Here is an 18,794-nt window from a genome sequence, read left to right on the forward strand (position 1 = left end):
TAAAAACACAAATTATTGGCAATCCTTAAAATGTTAATAAATATGATCAAATATCGCTTCTTCAAATAGACCCAAATATAAATCGTTCCATGCAAATATCCAAGAAATATCAAAGAATTTCATATTCATCGAAAATACTGATATTTCTGGTTTGTTTTCAGATGTAGAAAATGAATATAGTGACTGACATCGATGCTGGGTCCGGTAATTTGCAACAAAATCCGAGTTTGGGAGACACAAATCAGGATGAGGAAGAAAAAGTTGAACCAAGTCTTGGACAGATAGATCAGGATGAGGAAGGGAACGTAGAACCGACTCTGGGAGAGATAAATCAGGATGAGAAAGAGAAAGCAGAAACAAACCCGCGAGGAGAGACAGAAACGCAGAAAAACAAACTCACTGAAAATGATCATCCAGTCAGAACAATAACAGATCTTACCCCGACAGAAGAAAGTGATGGAAGAAAATATTTAGAAACGGAGTCAAACGAGGTTGTTGAAGAGTTCTCAACTGGAAATAGAAAAAAAGAAACTAAAAACGCTGTCAATGAATATGATTCTACCAAAGACGAAACTGGTGATGTCGCAGCTCCGATAAAAAAATCAACACTGCCAATAATAACAGTTCGAAACGTGAACGTTATAAACGAAACTTGTGATAACCCCTCTCCTTTTAGTCAACAAAATATTAAAGAAATGCAGCATGAATCTTATATGCATATATTAGAATCTTCAAATCGTAGACCCAGTGAAACGGAAATCCTTGTTCCAGACGGAAATAATTTAAACGTTTCAAGCTCCAAGAAAGATATAATGCATGATCCGCTCAGTACAGCTACACAATCAATTGAACATCAAACTAGTAAACTATTACCATCTCCAAGCCAAATTAACCTAGTTCGGCCAAGATCCATTTCCCCAGACTCATTTTGGAATAACTCAGTCACCTGCGATGAGTTTTTTGCTGAAGATAAGAGCTATCCGGACATATTTGACCAGTCTGTTCATCTGGAAATTGTGGAACAAAGCTCAACCCATAGGAACAGTTTGTCGGTTCAAAAATATTCAAGTCGTTAAAAATTGTTAGTTTCATTGGGAGATTTACAATATGAGTTAAAACTACAGTAGGCCTTATTAATCTGTGAAATAGGAAAATGAATGTTGGATTCAAGTTTTAAATAGTTCATTAAACAATAAACAGAAATTGTGCAGGGTACACAGACCCATTTAACTAAATAAGTTGTTTTTAAGGCTAATGCTACATATTATTTTCTGTTTAACAACATCAAATACACTTCAAATTTCGTCATCTTATTCTACAGCCTTATTGGTTTAAATGTGGCTAATTGATTAGTGGAATGAAAAAAATTGCTGTAATAGTCTGTCATTGGGATTTAATGCTCAAAATAAAATTAAATTTTGGTTGTTTTTGTCCCATTTTCTTCATCGCGACGATTTCATTTATGTTAAACCATCATGAGAACCTTGTTTTGTCTGGAAACTAAGTTTTCCTTGTAAAATCGGTGAAGGGGTTCCTGAGTTATGATCGGAAAAACAAACAGAAATGACTACTTTATTCATAGAGAACCTCCAAATAAACTGTGTTTTGAATGTTCAGTGTTTTGGGAACTGAAAACTATTCTATTTTAAGAAACCAGCTTAGTAAATCTCCTTCAGCAGGTAAAATCTGAAAAATATAATTTTAAAAAGAATGTTTTACAATTATTTTGACAAAGCTTTGTCGTCCCACTCTTTGATACTTTTATCCTTGTTTGCAAAAATTAAACAGTAAATAATCTGAAACATGTCTGGCCTAATAGTAGTTTAATTACTAAGAGTGGAGGGGTGTTGTTGTTTTTTTAAGAATATATGGAGTGGGTACAAAACTTCGATTATCAAAACGTCGTTTAAAACGTCGAATAACCAAACTGCTACAAAACTTCGATTGATACAAAATGTCGAATTCTTCAAAACGTTGGCTACTACAAAATGTTAGATTATGATGGGATAGGTCGGGTTAAGACAATTTATGGACAGAGTGCAGCGGCTAGGATGTGACTAGGAGGCCGAGCGTTGCGGCCTTTTGAATGTTAAATAATGTGCGTCTCTCACATTATTTCGGGTTAGTTATGGTGAAGTCAATTTCTAGAACGAGCTCTGCGGCATCTTAATGAATAATGTGAAGTCTCACATTATTTTGGGTTAACGCTGCGGACCTTTGAATGTTAAATATTGTGCTGGCTCTCACATTATTACGTGGGTCAGTTATGGTGAAGACAATTTCTGGACCGAGCTCTGCGGCCTCTTAATGAATAATGTGCTGTCTCTCACATTATTTTTGGGATTAGGTTAGGTTAAGACAATATCTGGGCCGAGCGCTGCGGCTAGGGGGCGACCGTTGTAGCCTCTTATATGTTGAATAATGTGCTGTCTCTAAGATTATTTTGTGTTAGGTCAGGTTATGCTAATTTCTGGGCCGAGCGCTGTGAATAAAGCAAGCTATTGCAGTAACATTAATCATTACAGTATACTTTTACAGTATTACAATGCTGTGTTGACGTTGTGCGTCCTCCAAAATCCTCCCCTTCAATTGTGAGATGAGATCAAATTAGCTGCAACTGCTACGTTAATTCTCCTGACATGATCGTAAAATATTTCCGCGTTTTTTTTTATTTAAACATTGTGTTTTTAGAATTTTACAAATTTTGTTATTCGATGAATTGTAGCAGTCAACGTTTTTTAACAGTTGACGTTTTGAAGTAGTCGACGTTTGATTTTTTCTAGCAGTCCACGTTTTGTATCAGTCAACGCTGTGTAATATCGACATTTTGTAGCAGTAGACGTTTTAGATATAGACGTTTTGTTATCCGAGGTTTTGATATTCGGCGTTTTGTATCCACTCCATTTAAAGCACTGTACCTAAACCAGCAGGATTTATGATAGAATAATAAATTTTAGTTCCGGAGGTTTCTGCCAAAACACAAGTTTCAAAAGAGCTGTTGAAGTCAAGAAGTGGAGACTCTCCTCTTACACATCAGCCAGGGTCGTCCAACTTCTTTACAAGTGAAAATATGCCAGTGATATCTCTAGGTAGAATTGTAAAATTTCGTCCTATTTAACCCAATGCTTTAATGAGAGACTAGCTTGGATATATAAATTAGCTGAGAGTCATATGTTAACAAGTCAGACATTTTTAATGTGTACTGTACTATATACTATATAGTGCAGATTCTCACCCGACAGGACTTGTCAAGAATTGTTCATTGAAGAATCGGGTTTTTACAATTATTTAATAACCTGGACGAAAAACGTAACTAAAAAAATGATTTATTATTATCTTAGCTCGCTCGTCGCTTCACTTCCAGATCGATTTGAGCGTGCCGTTTTGTTTTTCCGCAGGTGTCTCTGCTTTCAATGCTCTTAATGATTCAACGTGGCAGAGACAACAAGCGGAAAAAATTGTTGTTTTAAGTGCATTGTATTTAAAACAAATAAAAAGTATATGAAATATCAACTTTATACGAATGCAACGAAAAATAATCGATGAATATAGGTTTTAATATCTAAATGATTTGTTTAAAAATTAAATTGATCTTTTAACGATCCGAGTTGTATGATGGAATTGTTCTCAATTTCTATGGGCGTTTCGTTATTTGGTACAAGTCGTATTTAACAATTTTCTCCTTATGGACTCAGCAGATAGAAGTAAGATAAGGAGAGATCAAAAGCGATTTTTTTGCCGTAATCCTGTACCCCTATTCATTTTTCGCGAACACAATCTTTAATGTTTGGATTTTTTTTAGCTCTTTAAAACACACTTGTACGTCTTTTAAATTGTTTCAAAAATTTATGTTTGGTGTGTTAAAAAAATGTTCCTAAATTAATTTTATTTTATAGAATGTGTTGATTTCCAAGAGTCCCAGGAAGCTATAAACCCGTCTGAAGTTGCTACTCCTAGTCCTAGAAAGCGGAAAGGGTTTCCGAGCATGCATTTTAGTACGGCCAAGTCCTTTGTTAAAATAGCTCCAAAGCCAACTCCAGGTGCTCCTATACCCCCGCCTCCCCCTTACTCAGAGGAAGTTCCCGGAGGTGCTCCTAAGCCCTCTCCCCCTTATTCAGAAGAAGTTCCTGTTTTGTATCCGCTCAAGCCTAATATGAAGGCGAAACTAAACATGATAGCCCAGTTCTCTGTGTTAGTCAAACTACAGGTTAGTTTCATTGGCAAACACGAGTTTTCAAGACATAATTTTAATTGACTCTTCAATCTCCATAAATGTCCTAAACACATTATTTTCACAAGAAGGAGATAATTTATTTGTTGGACCGTCCCGTCCCGTTTTACCTTCTATAGTCTGTATGTGGTGCTGTGAAAAACGCCTCACCAAGGAAACGTCTCACCAGAAAATGCCTAAAAAAAAACGGACTCTTAAAACTAATTTAATGTCGTCTTCTCTCAACTTAAATTTTAAAAAACTATATTCTAACAATTTTAACATCTATGGCCGCAGTGCTCGGCCCCCTAACATGTTCTAGCCGCAGCGCACGGCCCCCTAGACTGTCCTAGCGAAGCGCTTGGCCCCTAACCCGTCCTAGCCGAAGAACTCGGCGCAACAAAACCATATCATTAATGCTATAAATAATTATTTTTTGACGAGAGAAGACGACATCAAATTAGTTTTTAAAGTCCGTTTTTTTGAGTCATTACCATGGTGAGACGTTTCCGAGTAATTCCGTGCCGAGGTGTTTCCCACTACGCGGTTTTTACAAATTTTTATTGAAATCTTTATTTTCTGCGACTCCTGGGAAAAATTATATTTCTTAAACATAGAAACCTTGGATACAAAGTTCACCAACAATTACAATAGTTTGTTTGGGTAAAATTAAGGTTTATGTACGAATGTACTAAATCTAAATCGCTGAAACTAAGAATTAACATGTATAAATATAGTGAGAAAAAAAATCGATAAATAAATATCAGTCATTCTTTATGAACTCGGCCAGTTTCTAGAAGTCATGGACTTCAATGTGATGGATTTTCTTTATATTTTGCACACAGCTAACATGTTCAGATAAAACCTCAAAGCAATTTCCTGCCCGACCTCGCATTCAAGATTGGCAATAACTATTTTTTAATTAAGATTTCAAGTTTTTTTACTAGATCAAATTTTATTAGAAGATTTTTGCATATGCTGATAAATTTTTTTGACAAGGCCATCCTCCAATTTTCGCAAAACTTTTTTTTAGAGATTTTGCTATAAAGTATTTATTGTTTGAGCAAGTTTCATTTTTGGCAGTTACTCGCTGTCAGAGCTAGAGCTTTAAAACCTTAGTTTTTGGATGTTTCTTAAAAATGTTAAGCAAACTTTTCTAACAAGACATCCTTTTTTTCTTCAAAAAAAGACGACTGTAGTACGATATTCTTAAAAAATGTACTAAAGTTATGGTTGTAAAGGTCCAGCTCCCCCCAAAAAAGGTAAAAAAATTCACTATTTCAAAGAAGGCTGCAAATGCTGCAAAAAAAGATTAATGTTTTGACATCATCTTGGTCATTAATCTCGTTAACATTGTAGTTATGAAATACAGTTTGTATGAGAAAAATTATACATTTATCTCCTCAGTTTTTGCAGAAAACATTACAATCACATAAAATACGATCACAAACACTGACATAACTTCTGAACCAATCAGTTCTCAATCTCGAAATTTTAATAGTGTATTCCTAAACTTTAGGAACTTTATCTATGAAATAAATGAAAATCGAACAATACTATTTATTCTTATTTTGAATTGAGCAAGCTATTTATATCCACTGGTTTGGCAGAAATCACTAAAAACCAGCGAGTTAGGCTCACAAAATCGAGCATATAATATAAATATAAATAAAGCCTTATTCATTACCTATTTAATGACGTAAAAAACAGGTCGATATATCAAATAGCAAAAAAGTTTTCGTAATTTAAAAAGAGTAACCTTTATGCAGAGGTTAAAACTTCATGACGTCAATGCTCCGCATACGTAGGTCAACAGAGTCTAAAAATTACTGATTATGTAATGTCTCACATAGATATTTCCATGTTTAAAGTTAGAAAAAAATCGAAGATGGTACCTACTGACGTTTTGAAAAAGTGACTGATTTCATATGGACTGACTCGGTAGCTGGGTGCAAAGGGGGGGGGGGGGGTGCCTTCATTTTTGGTTCAAATCTTCCAATTTTTTGGGTGCACGGCTAATTAGGGTTCGAAATTTATATAATAAAATCAAATTGAACTTTAATGACCTCTAATGACCTCCACAAATAGAAAATATTTCAACTGTGGCTTAATGCATATCAAACGAAAGCTAGGAACCTAGGGAATACATTAGAAGCAACAGATCCAGTGTTTGACCATCTAATGACCTCTTACGACCTCTAATGACCTAAATGACCTCCAAAAATGAAAATGTTTTAACTATGGCTTTATGCATATCAAACGAAAGCTAGGAATCCTAGGAATACAGTTGCAGCAACGAATCCAGTGTTTGACGTTCTACTGACCTCTAACGACCTCTAATGACCTAAATGACCTCCAAAAATGAAAATGTTTTAACAATGGCTTTATGCATATCAAACGAAAGCTAGGAACCCAGGTAATACAGTAGTAGCAACAAATACAGTGTTTGACCTTCTAATGACCTCGAATGACCTAAATGACCTCCAAAAATGAAAATGTTTTAACTATGGCTTTATGCATATCAAACGAAAGCTAGGAATCCAGGGAATACAGTAGTAGCAACAAATCCAGTGTTTGACCTTCTAATGATCTCTAACGACCTCTAGTGACCTCTAATGATCTCTAATGACCTCCACAAATAGAATATATTTCAACTATGGCTTTTATACATATCAAATGAAAGCTAGGAACCCAGGGAATACAGTAGCAGCAATAATTCCAGTGTTTGACCATCTTATGACCTCTAACGACCTCTAATGACCTAAATGACCTCAAAAAATGCAATTGTTTTAACTATGGTATTCCCTGGGTTCCTAGCTTTCGTTTGATATGCATAAAGACATAATTGAAACATTTTCTATTTGTGGAGGTCATTAGAGGTCATTAGAGGTCATTAAAGTTCAATTTGAATTTATTATAGGAATTTCGAACCCTAATTAGGTGTGCACCCAAATTGTAAAATTTGAACAAAAAATGAAGGCAGGCCCCCCCCCCCCCTACATGAAATGTGCCAACACCACCATCCCCTTTAAAAAAAATGCATGACCTTGACTTCCATAGGGTAGCTGACTTGATAAAGAATGACCCATTAAAGTATTTTTTTCAGAGCACTGAAGGATGTTACATGGCACGGATTGCTTTCTTCAAGGAAGGAACTTTCATATGGGGGGATAAATCTAAACACCATGAGGAACATAATAATCATAAAAACAATAAACAATAAACATGGATAGAATTAGTTGATTATCTTAAAAAAATATCTGCAATTTTTATAATGAAGAAAAAAATTTTATTTTCTCCAGATTAGTTCTTGTTGGCTTAATGTGTTTAAATACTTATTTTTAAATTTTATTTGGATACTTTCATATGGGAATATGACCTCTGTTTCAAAAGATGGCCTACATTTAGATTATACGGAGGAAAATGACAGTGCCTGTTAATGCACAATACACATTCATTTTGTTTCTCTTTTAGTTGTGTATAAAATTAACGCTAACTTGATATTATTGACTGAACAGACATTGGGCAAGCTTTTCTCTGATTCTAATGCTTGGGGAAACATTGAAGCTCATTACTCTCATCAGAATCCTAAAAGGAAGTCCTATGATGCAGTTTTCATTAATATCAACAACAGGATGGTCTCTGCCTTGAAGCATGGAACGGCAATGGAAGTTATTTCCTCTATTGAAGCCGGCCAATCAGTGTTCTGTACGACAACTGCTCTATCCAAAACTGACAGCTACTTTTTGAATTTAAAAAAAGAAAGATGGTTGGTTTACTCTTGTTTGATCAGCGGGATTCAGTCGGAATTACTAAAAGAATCTAAGAATGTTGATCTTAAACTTCTAATCAGTATTGTCAAGCGAAACATCACCCCAAGTGCATTAAATTCGGAAGAAATGCGCCAGAATCTTGCTGAATCTCCAAGTGAAGCAGAAGACAGTAATGATATTGTGATAGTTAAAGAACTTAACTTGGCTCAAGAGATCATCGTCTTGGAGGAGATGTGCGCAAAATATCCAACTCTAAAGGTATTTTACAAATTAAAACTGTTAATTAACTATTTCTTATATGAAATGTTGCCTTTGGGCAATGGTCTTTGGGAAACTCCATTAAAACAATTAAAAGTGACCTTTCCATTTACACTTCCGACGCACAGTAGTACCCTTAACACCTGTATCTGGGAAAAATTTTGAAATATACACGTTTTTATTGATTGATTGATTGATTTTATTAATTTATTATTTAGTTTTGCTGTTTCCTTAAATTTTTACTAAAAGTGCAATTTCTTTTACATAACAATTTTTCCAAAACATTATAATTTTGATGTCAAAATTGTCATTCTTTTTGTATGAAGAGTTTTTATCGTATTCAAGAAATTTTTATTCAATACAACCTCAGTCTTATATTTTATCTGTCTGATCTCTAGGTCAAAGAAGCAGTGGCTCTCACAACCTGTTTTATTTGTGGCAAAGATTGTAATCATGCCATAGCATTGCTCTACCATCTTTCAACATCAAACAAGTGCAAGCAGATGAAACCACTCAAAGTTGTTTTTCAGGGATGATATCTTTAGTTCAAATTTGAAATTTCATTTGTCAAGAATATTTAATGTATCATTTTTTATAAATAGGATTTGTGCATATTTAAATAAGCAAGAAATTATATTTGTATACACATCAAGAATTTAGGAAAAAGTCAATTATGACAAAATACATCATTGGGAATGTGTAATATTATCTTTTATCCTCTTCAATTTATAAGATATGAAATAATTAGTTAAAACCACAATATACAGCATAAACCTGATTTAGATATAAAAGACATTCCTGCTTAAATAATAATAAAAACTTATCAATTAATTAGGATACAGAAAAGAAGATTGATGCCAAGATTTCTTGTAAGCTGCATGTTTGTAACTTCAAACACACGCAGGATCTATGTTCGAAGAAGTTCCGAACAGCTTTGACCTACGGTATTCACAGGGACTCTCACATCAACCTCAACTGTAAGATGAGTTGCTGGAAGTGTAGCCATTTGTTCTTTGCCCCATATCCTTTCTATCGTCATCCATGTGTTGCAAATTTCTATAGTTTGAAAATGGTTATTCTACAACAGAAGATATTTAAGGAAACAACAGCATACCTCAACTTTATTTATTTTTACCGCCTTTTGACTAACATTTCCGACCTATGATTCCCCCAACAGAGGGAGGTTAAGTTACTTATTGTCCCTTGGGACACTTATAAAAAATAATCACCCGTTTTGCTAAATTTTTAAGAACAAATTCGCGCATTTTCATCATCTTAAAAGACGATCCAATTGTCTGGAACTACTCTTTCGGGAAATTGAAAATGTTACTTAACCAATAAATTTCAAATATTTCTTTTGGCGGATTCCAAATTGGCATATTATTATGGATTACGTTTAGTTGTGGTTGCACTTTTACCCCCCCCCCCCCCTCTTCTGCTTTAAGGAACTGTTGACAAACTTCATATGGCCGTCTACTTGCTCATTTAACAATAGTAACCTCTAACCCCTTCAATCTTCATCTTTGTAATTAAGAAAGGTATCATCATGAAATCAATTAATTTCCCACCTTTTCTCTCCTGCATTAATCCGCACTTTTCTATGGACCCTGGAAATGCAATGTTTAATTTTCAAATTGAAAAACAAGGATAACTTTTACTCAGACAAGGTTGTAAAGGGTACCGTTGCATATCAGCTTTTCAACTTTTTAAATGGAGTTAAGTTGACAGTCCCTTTATTACCACGTAAATGTTGAATTTGAAATAGCTTAAAACAGATTAAAAAAAATAAAGATAAAGTATTTGAGATAACAGTTGAATAACAGGTTCAGTACCCTGGCTTGGCAGCTCAAGAAGTTTCCACTATAATCACTTGTCCTGCTTGTGGTAAATCATATCGATATTTGTCTGCACTAGCTGGGCATATATCATTTAATGTGAATTGTGCATTAAAATTGATCAGAAATTCTGGAAGAGTCTCCTTAGATTTGAGCAAGTGTTTATTAGCGGATAGATGTATTCCAATAATTAGTAGGAACTGTGAGATCTGTTCCCTTTCATGCAAATCCCAGGTGTCCTATCTCGCCCACATGGATCACCATTTTACTGGAATTAACTACGAGTGCTCAGTTTGCAATTTTACATTTATCAGGGTTTGTGCTTTTTACAAGCACACTTGCCATCAACCTATCCCATTCTGTATATTTTGTGAAGCTGATAAAGATGCTATTGCAGAGAGAGACTCTCATTCCATCAAAACAGCTGAGAATTCTAACGTTTTAAAAGTACTACAAGAATCCAGCAGCCAAAAGCAGTCCTTTGATGTGGATTCACCCTCAAAGAAATCCGACCAACAGATGAAAATATCTAAAAAACATCAAAATTCCGTAAAAGATGTTGCATTAGCTACTAATGAAATTGTTCATTCCTCGCTTCAAAATTCACAAACAATTGTATCCAATGCCAATACTATAAACCATTATGGCCCAAGTAAACTTTCTTTCACTACGGCAGGCATAGAAACATATTCTAAATATACTTCTACAAGTACACACATAACATCCTGTGGCCAAGCCACATATCTTCCCTTAGTGAATTCAACCCCTATACCAGCTCTGCCACAATCCTTCCCTTTGAACACCAGCTCAACACTTCTAACTGCAAGGATCCAACCTGGGCTAAAACGAGCTGGAGAATCTCTTGATACTAATCCATCCAAGGTTTCTAGAATTGATATTGACAAGTTGTTTGAAGAAAGTGATTCAGATGATGATGAAGATTCTCTTGTGCAACTAGTGATCCCAACTATCAACCAGATACCTGCTAGTAATCCTAAGTCTTGTAACAAAAATAGTTTGGCAGAATTTCTTTCAGAATCTGAAGATTCGTCAAATCCTGAGTCAAAGTCTTCTCAAGATCCAGAATTAAGAATATTTGACGATTCAGGGACCATGCCTAAAGAGGATTCAGGGACCATGCCTAAAGAGGATTCAGGGACCATGTCTGAAGAGGATTCAGGGACCATGCCTGAAGAGGATTCCAGGACCATGCCTGAAGAGGATTCAGGGACCATGCCTGAAGAGGATTCAGGGACCATGCCTGATGAGGATTCAGGGACCATGCCTGAAGAGGATTCAGGGATAATGCCTGAAGAGGATTTAGGGACCATGCCTGAAGAGGATTCAGGGACCATGCCTGAAGAGGATTCAGGGACCATGCCTGAAGAGGATTCAGGGACCATGCCTGAAGATGATTCAGGGACCATGCCCGAAGAGGATTTAGGGACCATGCCTGAAGAGGATTCAGGGACCATGCCTGAAGAGGATTCAGGGACCATGCCTGAAGAAGATTCAGAGACCAGTTCCATTGAGATAGGACCTGAAGCTGGGAATTATGGTTCTAATGATATTACTGACAACGATGAGATCCTGGAGAACTTGTCAGACTGCTATATCTGTCACAACTGTGACCCAATACAGCTGCTTAGGAAAAAATATTTATTGAATTGAAAAAGTAGTAATTCACTTCCATATGATTTGATTTGGTAGATAATGGCTGATTAGTGATAAAGCATCTTGATTAGACTTTTAAAAAAATGAATGGAAAATGCCTCAAATTACAGGGCCTTCTGATATTATTTAATTTAACTTCATTCACAAGATGTGATCAATATGTTTCGCTAAATAGAATTAGGGGTACTAATAGAAGTATAAGCCCTGTAATATTTTCTGAAAGTTCACTTTATCTGTACTGGATTATTTTCAGACCAGATCTTGTAATGCAAGAAGCGTCCTCCCGAAAGTAAATTAACTTTGTCGTCACAGCAAGAAAATATTCAGAATGGTCTCAAACTTGATCCATCAGAGTGTGTTTTATATCCTGTAATCTAATGGTACTTTAGAAATTGGAAAGAAGGCACACCTTAACTTGGTTCTAAAGTTTGCTGCATGGCAAAATTGCAAGGATGTCCAAAAAATGTCTTGTTTTTAAATTAGCCAAAATATGATTGAAAAATGTACGAACAAGAAGAATACGAAGCACAAGAAATATAGAAAAGTCAAAACATGTGAAAACGTAAAAATGTATAAACGATCCTTTAAGGGCAATCAAAAGAAAAAGGAGATTAAATATTGAATGTTTACAAGGCTTTTGAGGATTTTTCTGGTCTGATTTACATTTGAGAACCAAAATCAATGTCCAGGTACCCCTAAAAAAATTAGCGAACATTATTGATCACAAGTGTATAAAAGAATCAAACTTACAAAATTCTAGTGGTTCAATATCATTGTGTTTTTTTTTTTCAAAAAAGTGTTTTGTTGTTGTTCAGTGTTCATCTATTCAGATATTTTTATAAATCAGGGGAGTGGACGGATTAGCAGATCACTGCTCTAGCTGTCCTGATCATGAAAATATACAACCTGTCTGGCTTTTTGATCAGGTAAAATATAGTTTCCCAGGATATTTACTCATGATTTTTGTTACAGTTTTGTTTATACATTGTAATATTATTGCTCCTGAGAAGTATTTTTGTGACATTTTTAAGATATACTATCGTAAATTTGTCCCTGATTATTTTTGATTACTATCGTCTACCAACTCATATTGCTTCTGATTTGTAATTTTGTGGAATTTTTAAAATATACTATCGTAATTTTGTCCCTGATTATTTTTAACTACTATCATCTACCAACTCATATTGCTTCTGATTAGTAATTTTGTGAAATTTTTAAAATATACTATCGTATTTTTGTCCCTGCTTGTTTTTAATTACTATCGTCTACCAACTCATATTGCTTCTGATTAGTATTTTTGTGAAATTTTTAAAATATACTATCGTAATTTGTCCTTGCTTATCTTTTAATTACTATCGTCTACCAACTCAAATTGCTTCTGTCTGATTAGTAATTTTTTGAAATATATTATCGTAATTTGTCCCTGCTTGTTTTTAATTACTATCGTCTACCAACTCATATTGCTTCTGATTAGTAATTTTGTGAAATTTTTTAAATATACTATCGTAATTTTGTCCCTGCTTGTTTTTAATTACTATCGTCTACCAACTCATAATGCTTCTGATTAGTAATTTTATGAAATTTTTTAAATATACTATCGTAATTTTGTCCCTGATTATTTTTAATTACTATCGTTGCATCTCGTCTTTTTGTTAATCTGAAGATTATTTTAATCTTTAGTTTGTATCCAGGAAAATGTCTACATTCAACCAATCAGAGTTGCGTATGCAGAATCAAGAACAGTCAATCAGAAGCCGGAAAAGTTGAAATTTTTGGCGCCATGAAATGAGAGAACTCCTAAGAATTATTTGATCATTGAATTAGCATATCATCATATTATTTTGTCAATAATTTTCTTGATTTAGTGATTGAGTGAGTCGATTTTTTTTAATGGCGCCTTGATTGAATTATTGAATGATTGATTGATCATTGTTTTTGCAGGTAAAAGTAATGGTTACTGATCTTGTTCATCAAGCTAGACACAAGGAGAAAATTAGGAATCTCACGAAAAGAAGGTTATTCTAAACACAGCAGTGCNTCCCTCACTTTTGTATGTTCGTATAGTGCGTTCTAAATGCGTCTACCCTTAAGCTCACAAACATTGCATCAGATCATTCATTATGAGAGCAGCCTTTATTTCCTTCTCCTTAATGACTTTATCCAATTGAAGAAAGCAAAACCCCGAAGGAAAATCCCAAAACAGGGTTGTTACAGCTCTTTATTCATTATTTAGTATTTATTTATGCTTAATTGTTATTTTTTACAGGAAAATGGAGAATTAGAGAGATACAAAAGTGTCTGGTTCTGTGATATCTGTCTGTGGCTAAATCAGTCAACTATAATTTTTCTGAATTTATATTAAATGTTTAGGAATTAAAAAATTGAGCTTTGAAAACGTAATCTGTACTTTTTTATTTATAACATGTTTTCATACGTTTCTATTTGTTGTTCAGGTTTCATTTTTGAATTAATTTTGTGATGTTTAATGTTCATGTGTGATATTAAGTTTTTCTATAAAGTTGGACAATCAAGAAAATTTTATTTTCACAACATTTCCATTAATTTCTTTGTATTTCAACCTATAGGTGCCACTTTTTCTGTAAGTTGATTGTTAATAATAATAATAATTGTTCTGAGGCCGAATTTAAAGAATTTGAGACGCGGCTCAAATATGTCTGGTTCCACTTAAAATTGTATTCAATGTTTCAAGATTTAATCCGGCGCTCAATTGAAACTAATTTTTGGTGGATTTGAGAAGCGGCTCAAATTCATTAAGTTCGGCCTTAATAAAAAAGTCCCAACTAAATTTATCTATTTAAAATCAGTTAGCAGAAAAAATTTGAAAGAAACATAGTCATCTATCTAGTTCAACGATCAGTAATTTTATATTTTATGTAACCTTATAAAATATTTCAGAAGAATGGCATTGTCAGATGAAAGAGGGAATGTAGTGACGCAGGAAACACTTATTCTCGTCTGTGATAAAAAAACTGGATTTAAGTAATTCATATTTTTTTAAATCACGATTGTTTGTGACTTGTTATAAAGAGGAAGTAATAAAAAAGTATAATTAGTTATGGTTTTTGGTTTTTATGTCTCATAAACGTCAAGATGGATGAACATTTTTTTTGGAAATAGTATAATCTGCAAAAAAAAAATAGTTTAAAAAAACCATATCAGACAAAAGCAACATCCCACATAAAAATCGGACACAAAGCACTAAGCGTTTTTTAATAAACTAGGCTTTTAAGGCGCTTCTCGCCCATCTTCTATTTAAATTGTGAACATGTTCTTTTTCTTTACATTTTAAAACAAAGAAAAAAATTTTGCGGATTTTCAAGAATTAAAATTTTTTTACAAAATTAAAAACCTTTAAAACACATTGTTTTTTAATTTTTATCATTCATAAACCTTCCCTGTGGTCACGTGATGTCCCACAAAAATGTTTGGCCCGATCGGTTCAGCCGTTTTGACGTTTATTGGATACAAACAAACAGACAGACAAGCCAAATTTATATATAAATTTGCTTATTTAGATTTGCTTGTGATGCGGCAGGATGTGAGAAAGCGTTTACTCGGAAGTATACTCTGGACCAGCACATGAACATTCACAGAGGGATCAAAAACTTCCGGTGTTCACAATGTCCTGAAACATTTAATTCATCTTTCCAGAGATTAAAACATTTTGAGTCCTGCCATAGAAGTAAATCCTTTTCATGTGACATATGTGATAACGAATACACAACTCAGTATAATTTAAATGCACACATGAAAACACACAATAGTGCCGGTAACATTTACCATTGTGACACCTGCTGCTCGAATTTTAAACATAAATCAGATTTGAAGAAGCACCAATCAATACATTCAGAAGAAACTCCATTTTCTTGCCAAAAATGTTTTATGTCCTTTAAATACAAGAATTCGTTAAGAAGACATGAGAAAACTCATTCTAAAGAAAGAAACCATCATTGTGATCATTGTAAGAAATCTTTTAACCAGAAATGTGATTTTGACAAACACATGCAGACTCATGAGCGGAAGAGTTTTGAGTGTAAAGAGTGTAGGAAGGTTTTCTCCCGGAAGGATATAATGGTCCGTCACTATAGAACCCATCTGCAGCCTTTAACCTGCCCCATCGGAGAATGCAGGGAAACCTATATCTCAAGGTTTAATCTGCTCAAGCATTTTAGAACACAGCACTCCAGGTATCGTGGGTCACTTTTCAACCGGTTTTTCGGGGTTTACATCGTTTTTTTTAGTAAAAATTTTGTTTTCTTAAAAAATTGTTAACATAAAGCTTCTTATTTTCTTTTCTGTGGTCAAAAGTGCCTAAATCAAAAAATAGATAATTTAAGATTATTTCTACTTCAAGGTTAAGGCACCCTTTTACACTTTTATATCCCATTGTTTTAGTTGAACTGCACCGCATTAAGGCACCCTTTTACACTTCTATATCCCATTGTTTTAGTTGAACTGCACCGCATTAAGGCACCCTTTTGCACTTCTATATCCCATTGTTTTAGTTGAACTGCACCGCATTAAGGCACCCTTTTGCACTTCTATATCCCATTGTTTTAGTTGAACTGCATTTCAGAGGTTCCATTTCGGATTCTCTTTCAGATCTTAAGTTATTATTTTTATTCTTATTTTAATTTTTATTATGTTCTTTTTCTTGTTCTGGTTCTTACTCTTGTCCTTTTTCTTGTTCTCGTTCTTTTTCTCGTTCTTGTTCTTGTCCTTGTTCTTGTTCTTGTTCTGGTTCTTGTTCTTGTCCTTGTTCTTGTTCTGGTTCTTGTTCTTGTTCTTGTTCTATTTCTTTTTATTTAGAATGGAGGTAGAATCTATCAGTTCTTCCTCCTTCTCTCTACTAGATATGTCAGGTATGGTAATAAACACAATGATAAAAATAATCATCAAAATTGGTAAATCAGGCTGTAACTCCCTTGTACGTATAATGTAATTTGATTTTATTTGATTTGTAATATTAATTAATACTAGCTAAAGTTCCCGGCGTTGCCCATGGATTTTTATAAAAATCGATATTTGAAAAAAATAGAATTTTGAAGAAAACAAATTCCGATTATTAAAGAAATTTTTTTTTAAATGTATAAAAATTCAGCTAATTCGGTCCAGCCGTTTTGCCAGCCCTTGCTGACATATAAATATCTATATATAAATAAATATATACTTACATACATACATACATACATACATACATACATACATACATACATACATACATACATACATACATACATACATACATACATACATACATACATACATACAGCGAAGACTGTTATATATAGATTGATAAGTAAATTACGGAAGATGTCGTTGCATCGAGTAAAGCCATTCCCCTTCTTCTTAGATGCTCCTATCCATCCGAGGAAATGATTTGAAATACTTCCTATTGTGTGGGAGGGGGGGGGAGACTCCCACACAATTGGAAGTATTTCAAATCATTTCTATTTTTCAGGAGATGAAAATTCCGAGGAACCAGACAACCCTGGAGTTGGGTTCCTTGATATTCCAGGAGTCGGGTTCCATAATAATCCTGGATTAGGATTCCAGGATATCACGGGATTAGGATTCCCGAATAACCCTGGAGTAGGGTTACTTGATATAAATAATCAAGGGGAATATGATATTCCAGTAGAAGAGAAGCATGACAGACCTAAAGAAGGAATCCATGATAAACCTAGAGAAGGGATCTATGCTCTTGCTAAACCTAGAGAAGGGATTAATGACACACCTACAGAAGGTATCCTCCATGATAAACCTAGAGAAGGAATCAATGATAAACATAGAGAAGGGATATATGATAAACTTTGAGAATGGATCAATGACACACCTAGAGAGGGTATCCTCCATGATAAACCTAGAGAAGGGCGTCCATAATAAACCTAGAGAAGGAATCAATGATACACCTAGAGAATGGATCAATGATAAACCTAGAGAATGGATCAATGATAAACCTAGAGAATGGATCAATGATAAACCTAGAGAATGGATCAATGATAAACCTAGAGAAGGGATCCATGATACACCTAGAGAAGGGATCAATGATTAATTTAGAGAAAGGATCAATGACACACCTAGAGAAGGTATCCTCCATGATAAACCTAAAGAAGGAATCAATGATACATCTAGAGAAGGGATCAATGATAGACCTAGAGAAGGGATCCCAAAAGGAAATCAAGGTAGGGATCCGTGGGGTAGATGTTCTTCAGCTCCCTCAAGAGTTAATAGACAGTTTCCGCCTAGAACTTGAAGATAACACAGACTTGGACGAAAACAAGTTTATTATTGCCGATCATACTTGGAGTAGTTTCCGTGTTTTCAAACTTTTGATCATAAGTCAGCAAGATCTCCTGTAATCTTCTTTACTTTTATTGATTGATTGATAAATGATTGATTGATTGATTAACTAGTTGTTTGTTTCTGGTTCCAGATAAAAATGTCCCGGTCTAGCGAGGATGTTCTACTTCAAGTACCTCATGTAAAATACAAGAAGTTGGAAGGAATTCTCTTCGTTATGTCGGAAAGGTATTTGTCAAAATGTAAGGTTGTGTCCCGATTTATCTATTGATACTTTTAGAATTGGTTGGATGCCGGGGAACAAGAGTGGGTTCTCAGTTACTCACAAATATACAGAGATCAAGCTTCAGAAAATCAGGAAAAACGATTTTAAATCACTATATTCACGAGAATTAATTTTTTATATTTTTTTCAAGTTCTATTATTTTTACAAGTATATTTTACCTTTTTTTGCCCTTTTTTACTTTTTATAATTACAAGTAACTTAATTTTTTTCTCTTTTTTATTAATACGTTTTACAATTTCTTTAGTTCTATTTACGTATACCGACTTTTTTGAGGAGGGGGGACTGTTTTATTTTTTTATTTTTATATAAGCAAACAATATTAAAATTGAAAATAAACCTAGTCCGGAAGGAAAAGCAAAGATACAGCTTCAGATAGTTTTACATGATGGTAGCAGCACAACTTTTCATTTTGTAAATTCAGCAGGTAACATTAT

The 18,794-nt window shown here is 34.2% G+C and overlaps 2 protein-coding genes across 5 annotated transcripts; both read left to right on the forward strand.

Annotated features, from left to right (window-relative positions):
• Positions 1 to 6: 6 nt before the first annotated feature.
• Positions 7 to 14,668, forward strand: LOC111705222 (uncharacterized). 3 transcript variants are annotated; one of them, XR_002765966.1, is made up of 13 exons: positions 7 to 1,039; positions 1,618 to 1,679; positions 2,958 to 3,089; positions 3,897 to 4,207; positions 7,317 to 7,400; positions 7,729 to 8,241; positions 8,640 to 8,771; positions 9,077 to 9,340; positions 10,065 to 11,725; positions 12,598 to 12,676; positions 13,692 to 13,765; positions 14,017 to 14,349; positions 14,506 to 14,668. XR_002765966.1 is itself a non-coding variant. In XM_023477705.1 (12 exons), the coding sequence occupies exons 1-12, from the start codon at positions 171 to 173 to the stop codon at positions 14,030 to 14,032; spliced, it is 4,197 nt and encodes a 1,398-aa protein (XP_023333473.1). In that variant the 5' UTR covers positions 7 to 170; the 3' UTR covers positions 14,033 to 14,425. The 3 variants fall into 3 exon arrangements, 1 of the variants encoding a protein (XP_023333473.1); XR_002765967.1 differs by having other exon boundaries at positions 14,017 to 14,203; positions 14,527 to 14,668; XM_023477705.1 differs by lacking the exon at positions 14,506 to 14,668 and having other exon boundaries at positions 14,017 to 14,425.
• On the forward strand, positions 14,657 to 18,399 carry LOC111705223 (oocyte zinc finger protein XlCOF26). 2 transcript variants are annotated; one of them, XM_023477706.1, is made up of 5 exons: positions 14,657 to 14,750; positions 15,287 to 15,958; positions 16,581 to 16,633; positions 17,233 to 18,302; positions 18,355 to 18,399. In XM_023477706.1, the coding sequence occupies exons 1-4, from the start codon at positions 14,671 to 14,673 to the stop codon at positions 17,586 to 17,588; spliced, it is 1,161 nt and encodes a 386-aa protein (XP_023333474.1). In that variant the 5' UTR covers positions 14,657 to 14,670; the 3' UTR covers positions 17,589 to 18,302; positions 18,355 to 18,399. The 2 variants fall into 2 exon arrangements, with proteins under 2 accessions (XP_023333474.1, XP_023333475.1); XM_023477707.1 differs by having other exon boundaries at positions 14,665 to 14,746.
• Positions 18,400 to 18,794: the final 395 nt, after the last annotated feature.

This window comes from Eurytemora carolleeae, unplaced genomic scaffold (genome assembly GCF_000591075.1).
Source record: "Eurytemora carolleeae unplaced genomic scaffold, Eaff_2.0 scaffold559, whole genome shotgun sequence".
NCBI lineage: Eukaryota > Metazoa > Arthropoda > Copepoda > Calanoida > Temoridae > Eurytemora > Eurytemora carolleeae.